Below are 14046 nucleotides of genomic sequence, written 5' to 3'. Positions count from 1 at the left end.
GCCACCTCCCCGGCCAAAAACTCCCCTGACCCACAGCCTACTCCACAGCAGCCTCTGCAGATGCAGACAGACCTGATGGCTCAGCTGCCCCACTGCACCCTTTAACCACCTCCTCCCCTGATCACTCTGCCCCAGGCAGCCCCTCAGCCCAGTCCCCATCTCCATACACACACCTCGGTCCGCTGCCTCTCCCCTGTGTCTCCCAGTGCTGGTGCCCAGCTCCTGCTGCTTCCTCCAGCTCCGCTCCTGGGTGTCAGTGCACAGGGACCAAACGTTATAAATGCCTGCAGCTGCTGTCCCCAAAAATACCCTCTGATGACACGCTGGGTTGATAAGACCGAGCCTGCTCCATTCAGCGCCTCACTGAGGCAGGGCTGGCCTACCTATGTATAGCAGCCTGGCGGGAGCCACTCCAGAGAGCTGGGGTGCCACGGCCCCAGCTGTGGCTCCATGATAGCTCAGGCAGCAGCAGGAGACAATGCACCATGTGGGATGCACAGCATGGGGCGCATGGTGTGGGGTATATGGAGTGGGACACCAGACTGCAGTGAGAGAGGACATGCCATGCGAGACATGCTGCATGGGGTGGGATGTACCGCACTGGATGCTGCATGAGGTACCAGGCTGTGCATGGGATGTGCAGGACACTGGGCTGTGGGAGGAGCAGAGGGGATACACAGGCTGCCCACCACCCACAGGGCAGGAACACCCAGCAGTGTCCCCTCAGGCAGCCATTAGAGGAAGGGCACCGGGTCCCCTTGCAGCCTATGCCTATGCCTCTCCTGCAACTCCCACCCTGTGAGCCAGCCCATGGAGCACTCCAGGATCCTTTGCCTGCTGCAGGGCTTCCAGCTGGCTTGGCTCTGCCTCACCTCTTCTCTCCCTGAAGCTGGCCCAGCATTCCCCAGTCCCAGCCCCAGGGACCTCTTGCTGTCCCTCCTGCCTCATGTCTCCAGGACCTTACCAGATTCCATACTGTCCCGGAGATGCCACAGCCACCCCACCCCTAGCCTGCCCTCCCTAGGGCCCCGTCCTCACATCCTGGTTGCCCTGGCTTGTCCCAGAGATCCCAGTGCCCAGCCTGTACACCCCAACTTGCCTCCCCCATGTCAGAGCCTCACAGGGCTCTGAATCCCATCAGGTCCTTGCCCAGATTTCCCTACTGTGCACAACTGCTGTCACCTCCCACTATCCCCCCTGAAGCTGCAGATCTCCAGTTCCTCCACTGTGGGGGGCACCCAGCACCAGCAGCTGCAAAGCTTGCTCAGGATGCCCCCTTCCATCCCTGCCAGCACAGGAAAACCTTCCTGGCAGCACCCTGCCCACAGCACGGCCTCCCCAGCCCCATGCACCCACTGCTCCCAGCAGCATCCCCCACACACACACCCCTTGCCCAGGCACTGCCCCCCCCCTCCAGACCACACTGTCCTTGCAGTCCTCACATTCCAGACGTCTCAGCGCTTTCACAGCCCAGAGATAATATTCATGGCGAGCAGACGTTTGCGTCAGTGTCAGATAGATCTCAATGCCACCCTGCCCCAGGGGGAGTACAGCGAGCAGACAGGCTGGGCAGGCAGGCAGAAGCCCACAGCAGAGCCTCCTAGCCGCTGGCCTGCTGCACACCCCACGGTCATGCTGCTCCTCCTGCACCTGCTGCCTGCCATGCTGCCCACTGCTGCCCTGGCCAGCTGCACTGGGGCGGGTGCTGACAGGCAGCTCATCCTGGCCAAGGTGCGGGCTCGGGTGCTGGAGCATCTGAGCCCCCCACTTCTCCAGGAGGAGCCCCAGATGGAAGCAAGGAGGGTACACCGGAGAGACATCCTTGAAGACACTGAAGTTGAGCCAGAGGAGCTGGAGGACACCTCCCAGGTGATCTTGTTCCCTTCCACAGGTGAGAACATCATGGTGGAATGGAGAGGGCAGAGGGGTAAGCAGGGTGGGGCCTCAAGGCAACACAGATGCTGAAGGATGGAGAGGCTGCTGTGGTGGTCTGTGGGAGAAGGGAAAGAGGGTGTACCAGGCTGGGGCACGGGCATGGGCAAGATTTGGTGGAGAGCCAGGAGGGGGAAAGGTATGGCAGGCAGGGACAGGCAGAGCAGCCCAGTATAGACAGGGAGAGGTGTGGGCAGAACGAGAGAGTGCGAAGAGGCTGAGGAACACCTGGCCAGGCAGGATGCAGAGACATGGGTAGGGCTGAGGAGCAGGCAGGGTGGAATAGGGTGGGATGTTAGGGAATAGAGCAGGATACTAGAAAATGGGATGGAATACAAAGGGACAGAGCAGGATGCTGTGGGACAGGGCAGGATGACCAGCTATAAAGCACAACAGTGGGAGATGGGACAGAATGCTGGGGGATGGGATAGGATGTGGATGCTGGGGGAAGGCAGCAGGATGACCAGCTATGGGGCAAGACACTAGGAGGTGGGGCAGGATCCTGGAGCAACACTAATGGACCAGCCCAGGGCATAAGCAGGGCTTAGCTGTGGGACACAGCACAGAAGCTGCTGCTAGACAGCAGCTCCCCTGCACCCTGCCACAGCCTATGCTGGCAGCAAAGTGCCCTGCCAGCACCCCAGGGACCCTCTGCAACATTTCCCCTGCTGCCTGGCAGTGGGGGACTCTCCCCAGTTTTGGGCACGCACCCTGATCATCTTTTTCCCACCACAGATGTGCCCTGTGAGCCCACACAGCCGGACAAGTTGCTGGAGGAAGAAGGGATTTTCACCTATCTCTTCCAGCCCTCAGCACACACCCTGAGCCGCATGGTGACTTCTGCCCAGCTCTGGTTTTACACCGGTCCTTCGGCCACCCTGAACCACTCAGCCCCTGACGTGCTGGCCCTGTCACCACAGGGCCGGGTGCCGGTGACAGCCATGGCAGAGCAGACACCCGAGCACTGGACAGTGTTTCACTTGGCCCCCGTGCTGCTGCCCCAGCTCTCGCAGCCACTCTTTGTGCTCCTGGTGCGCTGCCCTGGCTGCCCCTGCCTGGCTGAGGGGGACAAGATGCCCTTCTTAGTGGCCACCACCCGGGCCAAGGGCAGTGAGAGGGCTCGTCGCTCCACCATGCCCTGGTCCCCAGCTGCACTGAGCCTGCTGCAGCGCCCATCCGAGGACTTGGCTGCCCACACCAACTGCCGCCGGGCTTCCCTCAACATCTCCTTTGAGGAACTGGGTTGGGACAAGTGGATTGTGCATCCCAGCAGCTTTGTTTTCCACTACTGCCATGGGAGCTGTGCCGCGGGCCATGGGCTGAGCCACCGCCTGGGCGTGCAGCTCTGCTGCGCTGCCCTGCCCGGCACCATGCGCTCCCTGCGCGTCCGCACCACCTCCGATGGCGGGTACTCCTTCAAGTACGAGACAGTGCCCAACATCCTGGCCCAGGACTGTACCTGTGTCTAGAGCACCCCACAGCCCAGCCCCAGACTGTGATCCCACTGAGAAGTAGTTGCTTTCCCAGTGGGACCTTGGCCTCACACTGCAGGGACCAAAGGGACCTGGAGGAGCATATTGGGCTGTGCCACCCTCCCCTGCACAAGCCAGAGTTTTGGGCTGCCCCAGGTACCATCATGCTGCCAGACGTGCCCTAGGGCCAGTCCCTGCCCAGAGCAAGTTGGGGCATGGCAGGGCAGGGATAGGCACAGCCTCTGGCAAAGGCACCGTTGCCCTGCCAAAGCCAGGCTGCTGTCTGCAACCAGATTAGCCCCCATCTCTCTCCACCTGCTCCCCTCCCTCAATTCTGCCCCTCCCTGAAGACTGGGGTCCCGCTTCTGCTGCAGAATTCAACAGCCTCCCTGTGCTCCAGGCAGGGCTAGGCAGCTGCAACAGGATCAGATTGTGCCTGGGCAAGCCCACGACAGGACCTCACACTGGTAGGGCTGGCGGCATGCATGGCACCGCAAGTGAGCCCTCTCTCGGCAGCACAGCTTGTTGGAAAGCTTAACGGGACGAGTGAAATAAACCTGCTTCCTTTACTAAAGCAGTGTGGAAATGTCAGTTTCCATCAGAAGCAGTCACGGAGGTGGCATGCAGTTGTGCAGTGGGACGCAACCTTCCTGGGGGGCTTCTAGATGGAGAAGTGAGGGGATGGGCAAGTACTTTATAGGCATCCAACTCTGACCTGGGGTACCAGAGAGGGGACTGGGGTCTGCTGGCCAAAACTGGCATGGCATGGCTGCATTTGATACTGCCCTGGGCACAGGAGCACAGGGCAGAGCAACATCCCTTCTGCTCCGGGCAACAGGTTGTGGAGGAACAGGAGCAACAGAGGGATGGGGAGGCATGGGGATGGTGGGAGGATGGGGAGGAACAGGAAAGCCCCTCACCCGGCCCCTCAACAGGGATAGGGCCAAACAGGAATGCAGCCAGAGCAATTCTTCTCCACCAGGCCGATGATGAAAGCTGCCCCGTCACAGCCTTCGCACAACAGGAACGACTGAGTCACCCTGGGCAGCAGGGAGGTCCCAGCCCAGCCACGCAGGATTCCCTTCCCACCCCTTCCTCCCAAAGGACCAGATGCAGCAGTTCAGTACAAAACGTCTTCAGCCTTTACTAATATAGATATTAAAAAAAAAAAAAGGAAGAAAAACAGAGTGACAATCATTTCCGAGTAAAAAACAACGCTACAAAAGTCCCTGTGTGACCCAGGCTGAGATGATGAGAAATGCTCCACTGGCTCCTGGCCGAGCCCAGCTCGGGGCACCGTGTCCCCACACTGTGGGGCCAGGGTCTGGCTCTGTGTGGGGGGTCCCAGCCCCGCAGGCAGAGTGGGAGGAGATGAGTTTTGGTCCAAGGGCGACCTGCCAGGATAGGGCGGAGACAGCGGGAAGGACAGCCCCTGACCTCTGCACAGACATTTCTGAGCAGGCCAGCCCACAGCTCACAGCCCCGTGCCAGGATGCTGTGCAGCATGGCCATACTGGCCCCTTCCAGCAGCAGTGCCGCCAGGACCCCTTCCATCCCCTCCGCTTCAAGTGTAATGCCAGCCCAGCTCTCTGTCCCACAGCTCAGCCCAGCCAGTTAGACCCCCAGCCTGCTCCCCTAAAGTCCCACACCTTGGGGGCAGTAGCAAAATCACCAGCATCACCCACACATGCACAGCACTGGACTGTGCTGCAGTGGGTGGCAGCTAGCACAGGGGCCACAGGGAGGTGTGAGGAGAACATGCTGCAGAAAATGGGTGTGGGGGGAGGAAAAAAGGATGAAATGGGAGATGGGGGAGTACAGCCCCAGAAGGGATATCAGGATGGAGTATAAAAATGCCAGGGTGCACACGCTGATGAGTTTATAAAAATGTACAAAAATAAGATATTCCCTTTTTGAAAGTTAAGTAGGAATGAATCCCATGGCCCCCATCCCCTCTGCTGCCCACCAGGACAGGGCTTGCCCAGACTGCCCTGCTGGGCAGGCCCATGGCATCCTCCACCCCGCACTCCTGGCAGGACGCCTGTCCCATGGTGGCGGCGGCAGCCGCTCCAGCAGTCACCGCCGTCATCCCTGGTGGCCCTCACAGCCCTGTAGGGAGCAAGAGGCAGGTTAGTCACGGCCCCAGCTGGGATGGCATCCCCTCTCCGGGGGAGCCTAGAAGCAGCCCTCCATGCCCTCTCCCCAGCTCACCCGTGGTCCTGTCGCAGGCAGTGGTCCCCTTCTCGTGGGCGAGGTTGAGGCGGTTCTGCTCGGCAGCAATGCCGTTGGCCTCAGGACTGCTGCTGCGGGCAGGGCTGGGGGGCCTCGGAGGGGGCTGGAGGTGGAAGGCCACCTCCAGGTGCTCCTGGGCCAGGCGCAGATGCTCACGCAGCCGGTCCAGCTCATGTGCTGGGGGAGCCCCAGCCAGAGCGAAGCGCCCCTGGGCCAGGCTCTCCTGGTAGTCCAGCTTGCTGTTGGTCAGTGGGGCTTGTGGCAGCTCCTTCTTCAGCGAGTGGTAGGTGGGGGGTGCACTGGGGGCTTTCTTGGGGTACTGTGGTGCAGGACTGTCGCCAGTTGGGAGTGGGGGGCCACCAGACTGGCTCAGGGCATCACGGATGCGCCCCACACCAAGGTGCAAGAGCTCACAGAGGTTGAGGAAGAGGCAGAGCCCACTGACAGCATACATGATGAGGAGGAAGATGGTCTTCTCAGTGGGGCGGGAGACGAAGCAGTCGACGGTGTGCGGGCAGGGGCTGCGGCTGCAGACGTAGGAGGGGCTCACCTCAAAGCGGTACAGCAGGTACTGCCCAAAGAGGAAAACCATTTCTAGCAGTGAGCGGCACAGCAAGTGCAGGACATAGGCACGCATCAGCCCATCCTGCTTGATGCGGCGCCGGCCATCATGCTTCTCTCCACCCTCTGGACTCTTCTCCTTCTCCACCTCAATCTCCTCAAAGATCATGGGGTCTTCTTCGTTATCATCTTCTGCCTCCTCGTAGTCCCGCCCGGCTCCCCGGCGCACCACCGGCATGCGAGCCCGCCGGGCTGCTGGTGTCCGGCGCCGTGAGGACTCAGGCATGCGAGCGATGCGGTGCATGGCAAAGCCCAGGTAGAGCACTGATGGCGTGGCCACCATGATGATCTGGAAGATCCAGAAGCGGACGTGGGAGAGGGGGGCAAAAGCGTCGTAGCAGACGTTCTCACAGCCCGGCTGCTGTGTGTTGCAGACAAACTTGCTCTGCTCGTCGTAGTAGATGGACTCACCCCCCACGGCTGTCAGCACGATGCGGAAGACAATGAGGACAGTCAGCCAGATCTTGCCTACAAAGGTTGAGTGGTTGTTGATCTCCTCCAGGAGCCGTGTCAGGAAACTCCAGCTCATCCTGGCTAGGCAGTTGACTCAAACCCTGTGGGGAAGGGGCAGGCAAACAGGCACTGAGAGAATCTGCATGCACCTCACAAGACTCGCCAGTCCACCAGGTCCCACCCCAGCTCCCTCCTGCTCCCTTTCCCACCAACATCCCTTCCCTTACCCACAGATCCACAAACAGCCTTGCTCAGGCAGCCATTTCCCCAAAACTTCGTCCACCACCATGCAGTGCCTCCCTATGCTCCCATCTGCGTCCTGCTCCCGCCCTGTCGCCAGCCAGGTGGGTGGATGGAACTTGGGAAAAGGCTGGGACATCCTGGTTCCCTGCAGGGACACATCTAGGGGAAAAGTCAGCACAGTCACAGCCAAACACGTCAGCACAGGGCAGCACCAGCTGGAGACTGTGAGGGGGCAGGCAGAGGCAGAACCACATCCTCTCCCCCATTTGCCATCTGGCCCTGGGCAGGTCCTCAACCAGTGCTGCACCCTGTGACAGCATCCACACCCTCCCATGGGGGTCCACAGGCCCCTGGAGGGCATGCAGCAGCCCCACTGGCCCACTGCAGCTGCCAGCCCTGAGCCCTGGATCCCTTAAGGAGCACCCCCCACCACGTGCTCAGGAACCAGGTGTTCTGCACCCCACAGAGCTCTCCCCTGAGGGCCAGCAGAGATGCAGTATCGCTCTGCCCCTCCAAATCTCTGTACTGTGCCCTTTCTCCTGCAAGACCCCCAGCCTCCAAAGCACACAGTGGCCAGTGGTCAGAGCAGCCTGAAGGCCGATGGCAAGGGCTGGCAGGGGGAATGGAACAGGAGGCAGGACAGTGATAGCAAGGGGCAGCATGGGGCAGCCAAGGAATTGCACAAAGCCCTGGCAAAGCAGCTCACACCAGAGAGCAGGGAGGAAATCGCAAGGACCACATCGCAGCTCCCAGCCAAAGGAGAAGACACAAGAGGAGACACCCCACTGCCACCCCTGGTTTCAGCAGCTTGTGCATGAGAGATGATGCAAGGGCAGCAAGTGGCAGGGCTGCCTAGGGCAAGCAGAGGGGATGCATCCCCAGTTTCTCCTGCCAGCCCCATCCCATCACCTCCAGCCACGGCATGTCCCTAAGGATGACGGCTGCCACTGCACTCATGCCACTATTGTCCAGAATAAGAGGATCTTTCAGGCTTAGTTCAGCCTGCCTACTAACCAACCCCACCTAAACAGAAGAGCTCCTCCAGCACAAGCATCCATGCTGGGGACATGCTCTTGCTGATGGCCTGGAGCCCAGTAGAGCCTGCTGAGCTGTGGGAGGTGGCACAGGCTGGCACTGGGGATCCAAACCCAGCCCATCAGGGCCACCATCCTCCTGTGGTCAAACGCCCTGCAAGATCTCACTGCTGCCCCGTACCACAAGGGCCCTCTCCCCCACCACCTCACTGGAAGGAGGATGCTTTGTGGCTCCTTTAGCCCTCGTCTGCAGCAGCACACTGCCCTAGCATGAGGGTGAGGGGCTGGGGCAGAGAACAAGGTGAGGGGACCAGGCAGGAGGGCAGCCTTGGGAGGCATCAAGCACATGGAAAGCAAAAGCACACGTTGGCATTGTAGTGGTGGCCATGGAAGAATGACATAGAGATGGCCAGCAGCGTGGAATGGCAGTAGCAGTGGGCATGACCAGGGCAATACAGAGCTGCCCTCAGCTTCTCCCCCACCAGAGGCAGGTGGCCAGACTCCAGCTCTGCCAAGGGGCACAGCCATCCAGGGCCTCCTGGCCATGCTGGGAGTCAGGACTAGCACCACACACGTTGGCTCGGCCCTAGATCTACGCCTCAGCCCTACTGACCCCGGTCCCCCACCTGGGGCCCCCAGCCACCTCCACCCCTGACTGCACTGTCGAGGGCCCCCGTCTCCCCTGCCCAGGAGCATAGCAGCAGGCATGCCACTTCGGGGCTCACCAGCCCGGGGACCCCTGTTCCACTGGCCCCTGCCACTCTGAGGACCCAGCCCACAACCCCAGCCTTCCCGGGGTCCCCAGTCCCACTGACTCCAGCCCAACGGGGGCCTCATGCCCAGCTGCCCCCACCACTTGCCCGAGACCCCCAGCCCCTCGATCCTCCCCGCCCGCGCCCCATCCCACGCCTGTGGCTCTCGCCTCCCGGGGCACCGTCGCCTGCCCACCTGCCTCCCCCTGCCCACCGCCCCGCGCCCTCCCGCAGCCCCCCGCTCCCCAGCCCCACTCACGGCGCACCGGGACGAGCGGCTCCCGCCGGCAGCGGCGGACAAAGCGGCGGGGCGGCGCGCCGCCGCCTCCCGCCGAACAAAGGGGCCCGGGGCCGCGCCGCCCCGCCCCGCGCCCCCCCGCCCGCCGGTGCGTACCGACCGCCCCGCTCCGTACCCCCGCCCCGCCCCGCACGGGCCGGCCCGCTCCGTTGCCAGTGCCCCGCTCTGGCCGCCCGCTCCCACCGCCGGCCGCGCCACGCGGCGCGGAGCTCTGGCCCCGTTCCGGCCGGTCCCGCGCCCCCCGGGCGGTGCCGCCCTCGGTCCCCCCCGCCCGCGGCTTGGGAGGCCGCGCAGGACTGTGGGCAGGGGCCGGCGCCGGCCGAAACTCGCCCGGAGGCGGCTCCCGCCCCACCAGCTCCATCCAGCCGCCGGCTGTCCGGCTCCCGCCCTCGGCCCCGCGCCCCCGCGGAGCCATTGGCTCCCGGGAGGCGAAGCGAAGCGGAGGCTTCCTGCCCACCGCAGGAGAACGCTCAGAACCGCGGGTGCGGCTCAGCCCGCGGGGTTTTCAGGGGTGAGCCCGGCCGCAGAGGGAGAGGAAGGAGCCTCCGCTCCAGCCGTGAGAGTCTGCTGCACAATAACCTCCTGCCCCTCGTAGCATTCTTCCCCTCCGAGTGGAGAGAAAGTATGGAAGAAAGGAGAGATCCGATGGCGTGGCTTCAGACGTGGTGGGAAGGCAGAGGAAGATGTGTCTGTGTGGTGGGAATGTGCCTCAAACCTTTTGAAGCCCGTGCCGCTTCTTGTGTTCCAGACCAGGTCCCTGCAGCAAGACGGGGCTGACCATGCAGTACCTCCAGATACGCCCTTATAGTCAGCACTGTTTCCCCAAGGCCAGCACAATGGCAGCAGTGGCTTTGAGTCACCACTCTGGAGCAGTGGGGCTGTCCCTCCATTCAAGCAACTCAGCCACTCACTTTCTGTACTGCTAAAATTGGCTCTGTGGAGATTTTGTTGGTTCTGAGTCTCCATGCTGGTGGGCCAACCACACCAGTGATGTCCTGGGTAGAGCATCCTGTCCTTGTGCCCTGGTGTGGGGATGAGGAGGGATGCCAAGCAGCCTTGCACAACCCAAACACTCAGGGGAAAGCTCTGCTGTGTGAGCTCATGAAATGCTGCTTCTCCTCAATGAAACATGTGGTCCCTTCTGCAGAAGGGTTTCCACAAGCTGGCACTGGTGGGTTCAGCACTGGGGGCTGGCTGGGGGAGGACTGACACCTTGAGGCTGGGTCAAGGAGAGGAGTAGGAAGTGTGGCCGGCACATCTAGTGTGGGGTTTTTGTTACTCTGCAGCAGCCCTGCTGCTTCCCTAAGTCAGCAATGCTACCATGGTATTGTAACAGCACTCGCAGAGCCCAGGCACAGACTTGGTGCTCTTACATGGGAGGGCTACTGGAGCACCCCCAAGAGCAATGGGCTGCACCCTGACATAGGTGTGGGTATGTCTACAAGAGGCTGGGCAAAAGAGCCCTGCTTTCAGCTCCCTTGCTCAATCTTTCCTTCTTTCCAGCTTATGAATGTGTCAGTCCCCTCCTATGGAGGGAGAGCTGCTGCAGAAGAAGGGGGATTTGACCTGGATATGAAGAAACGCTTTCCATTGAATCCTGTTCCTATGCATGCAACTACAGCATTAACGTTTCTGTATAGGGAATAAATGCATGCTTCAAATTTAGCACAGACACTCTGGTCACAATTTCTATCACAGGTTAGGAGAAACAGGAAGACATGGATGCAGGGAGGCATTAAGTTGAGCACAGAGACTCAAGCTTTTGGAAGGATATAGAAAAGCATTCAAGGCCAGAAAGAAAACCCTTTTTTTTGCAGGTCAGCATGGAGAGGTGGGAGCAGGGCAGGGGGCTACCAGAATGAGGGCAGCATCCTATCATGCTGGGGATGTCAAGCAGCACACTGCCTATGTTGAACCCCCTGCTCTTGCCAGGCAATTAAAGTGGCTTGGGGCTTTCTTTCTCACAGTCACCACTAGTTTTCAAGTGCTTCCAGGTCTCACCTCCAGCTGGCTTCACTCCCAGATAGCCAAGGAGTTTGCCAGAGCTAAGGCATCTATGTGACCCTTTGACTCTGATGCTCGCCGTGTTAAGAACAAGCCCCCATTTCACCAGCCTCACATTAAAGTGAGGAGTGTGACCACTGAGGCACTACAAACTGAAGCTGTTGAACCCAGAATGAAGCTGCTTGTTGGGCGGGGTCAGGCACCGCTGCTGCAGCATTTTTGTGCAGCACAGCTCAGCCCATGCCTGGACTGTGGGACAGAGCTTGCCTTGGGGGGCCAAGCCCAGGGGGTGGTGTTGCCCATCCCATGGACAGCCATTACTGTGCTTGTCAGCATCTGGCCATTGGCATCAGAGCCCTCCAGCTTCCCCTGTGATGGTACCTTGGGTGTTCCCGGGCTCTACCCTTTTCTTCAGCTTGCGACATCCAAATGCCCGCAGAGGCATCGCCCTTTCAGCCTTGGATAGAGGGCAAACCCACATCATCCGGGAAAGGAACAGTGGATGAAGGGCGTTGCCTACCCGCATCCCTTTCCACATCAGCTGAGGCTGACAGAGCATCGTGGGCAGGAAGGATGTACAGACCAGCAGCATCGTGGGCTCAAAGATCAGCTTTGCAGAGGAAACAGGGGCACCGTCACCAACCGCAAAAACGAGGATCAGCCCCAAACTACTGAGTCTATTTAGCAGAGCCATGACAGGGCAGCTGCACAGCCCAGCAAGAGCAAGGGGAGCTGGTAATAGAGATAGTGGCTGAGGGGGAGCATAAGCACAGGGATAAGAAGAACATCCACTTCTGGGACAAGCACTACAGCTCAGGAGGGACGTGGCAAGAGCTCGCACAAGCAGTTCTTCCTCACTGTTCAGCCACAGTGCTGCAATGGAGGCACCCTCTGTGACTGCACTGCCAGCCCCTGCCTCAACTGCCAGACACAGGGTGCAGGGAGTGTGCAGCCCAGTCTGGATCTCGATAGCAGCCTTGGTTTCTGCTCTGATCAATAGAGCAGAATGGGCTGGGCCCTGCTATGACTACCTCTGCTTTCGGGGATGGTGGCAGTGAGACAGATGGTGGGGTTGGGTATCCTGGGTGTGTTTGCTGTGGGGCGACATGGACCATGCCTGACTGGTGCTTGGCAGTGGGGCAAGGGAGCCAGCTCCACCCTCCCCGAGCAGGGCCATGAGCAGGTGGCACTGCAGGTAGGCAGCACGTGTCCTCAGCAGCAAACACCCTCTTCCCAGATTAAACAACTTGTCTGGCACTGGGACAGGGAGCAGACAGCTCTATTAGGGACTGTTTGTCCTGATACAGGACAGCTCCAGAACTAGCTTAATAACCTTCTGATAACAGGCAGAGGCACACTCTGTTGAAAGAGCATAAAGGGCAATGACCGTCCCCTCCAACACAGCGTGAGAGAAGGCTGGGATGGCTTCAAAATAAAGTCCCCTTCCCTCTCACTCCCACACTTGATTATGCAGCACAGTGGGGGGTACATGGCACAGCCCCTGCTCACCTCTCTCGTGCTAGGGTCTCCTTCCCAGTTCCCGGGTGCTAACTTCTGCCAGCACCATGTGTGGCACTTAAGCCCAGTCTATGTTGGCTGCTCTTCCTCTGCCAGCCAAGCTGGAGGGCAGCCCACAGGGGAGGGGTTTACATGGCCCTGGGATACTGCTCTCTATGCTGGGTAAGGAGCATTGGCACCTCCAAGGGATGGAGCTGGCCAGGCAGGTCCATGAGCCACAAGCAACATGTACCCTTTACTGCTACATCCCTAGTCACCTGGAGATGAGGCCAGCAGGGATATTCTGCCAAAAGTAAATGACCAGTCACTCCAGTCACCCAGTTTGATTAGAAACAAGGCTTCACTAATTCAACATAGTGCAAGGGGGCTGACAGCTAACCCACAGGCTATGAATGCTCAAGGCAGTACTGTTTTAGAGGGCAGGCAGATGCAGCAGAAAGCACTGAAATTTATGACTGAGGCATTGAACAACAGATTAAGGCAGGGCTGGTATGTGTCCATGGAAAAGTGGTGGTAGCTTCAGGCTCATGGCAATGGCCAGCCTGAAGCCTGAACCCACAGCTGCCTGCAGCCTGTCTCTGGAGCCCTATGGCCACCCCAGCCTGGGCATCCCTCCAGCTACATACACCTTGAGACGAGACCACTCCAGGTAGGCACAGGCAGGAAAACACTGAGGTTCAGACCAGCCTTGCTCTGTGCTAGCAGTTGAGCATTGGAGCCAAGGGCACTCAGAAAAGGAGAAGGGAAAAAGGAGGAAAATCCACATTGTTTGAGACCACAGCCAGGGGACTGCATAATGAAAACCAAGATGGGCAGAAGATATCTGCAGCTGGTTCAATAGATATCCCACCTTTCTCAAACCCCAGCTATCCTACACAGACCTGGTTGGGGCTGCCTGCAGTGCTGGAGAGGCAGATTGTGCCAGGGGAACCACTGCACACACCCAGCTGATGCAATGAGGCCAGTTAATGTAATCACTGCGTCTAGTGCAAGAGGCCCTACGGCAAAGCATTGTGATCACAGAGTAACCACAAAGGGGTAAATCTGTAATAACCAGGACAAAACCCTAAGGGAAAACAAAGCAAGTGTTTCATGAAGAGGCAGGAGACAGGTTGTGGCAGCGCATGTGAGATTCCCTGTCAGCCCAGTGGCTGAAGGAATGCAGAAGAGCAGGGAGCTGTTAACGGGACCAAGAGGCTAGTGCTGAGCTGACAGCACAGACCAGCACAGACCTAGCAAGGAGCAGAAGCAAATGAGCAGTCACTTAAGCAGGAAAAAGCAGGAAGAGCTTGAGAAGAACTATGGACAGACACACAACCAAAACCTTTGGTTCTGGCAGTCCACACTTTGTCAGGCCCCTCGATACATACTCAGACACTGGTATGGCAGAGGTGCTACTTCGTTAGGATTGGAAGAGCAAGTTACAGGGATGAGCTTTCTCAGGGGATCAGCTTAAGCAGAAGAGGCATCAATGAGCTGATCCAATA

The 14046-nt window shown here is 59.6% G+C and overlaps 2 protein-coding genes across 3 annotated transcripts; one reads left to right on the top strand and one right to left on the bottom strand.

The window, feature by feature from the left end:
* The first annotated feature begins 1297 nt into the window (after positions 1-1297).
* On the top strand, positions 1298-13975 carry INHA (inhibin subunit alpha). Of its 2 annotated transcripts, XM_032692617.1 has the most exons (3): positions 1298-1891; positions 2668-3443; positions 13966-13975. In XM_032692617.1, exons 1-2 carry the CDS (start codon positions 1486-1488, stop codon positions 3399-3401), a joined length of 1140 nt encoding a protein of 379 aa, XP_032548508.1. In that variant the 5' UTR covers positions 1298-1485; the 3' UTR covers positions 3402-3443; positions 13966-13975. The 2 variants fall into 2 exon arrangements, with proteins under 2 accessions (XP_032548508.1, XP_032548507.1); XM_032692616.1 differs by lacking the exon at positions 13966-13975 and having other exon boundaries at positions 2668-3981.
* Positions 4524-9094, bottom strand: LOC116789168 (gap junction gamma-1 protein-like). The gene is made up of 3 exons (XM_032692615.1): positions 8999-9094; positions 5616-6811; positions 4524-5513 (listed from the first exon to the last, which is right to left on the bottom strand). The coding sequence occupies exons 2-3, from the start codon at positions 6784-6786 to the stop codon at positions 5506-5508; spliced, it is 1179 nt and encodes a 392-aa protein (XP_032548506.1). The 5' UTR covers positions 6787-6811; positions 8999-9094; the 3' UTR covers positions 4524-5505.
* Positions 13976-14046: the final 71 nt, after the last annotated feature.

This window comes from Chiroxiphia lanceolata, chromosome 7 (assembly GCF_009829145.1).
Source record: "Chiroxiphia lanceolata isolate bChiLan1 chromosome 7, bChiLan1.pri, whole genome shotgun sequence".
Classification (NCBI taxonomy): Eukaryota; Metazoa; Chordata; class Aves; order Passeriformes; family Pipridae; genus Chiroxiphia; species Chiroxiphia lanceolata.
Note: the sequence above shows the minus strand (reverse complement) of the source record. Positions and strands in the feature narration are given on the sequence as shown.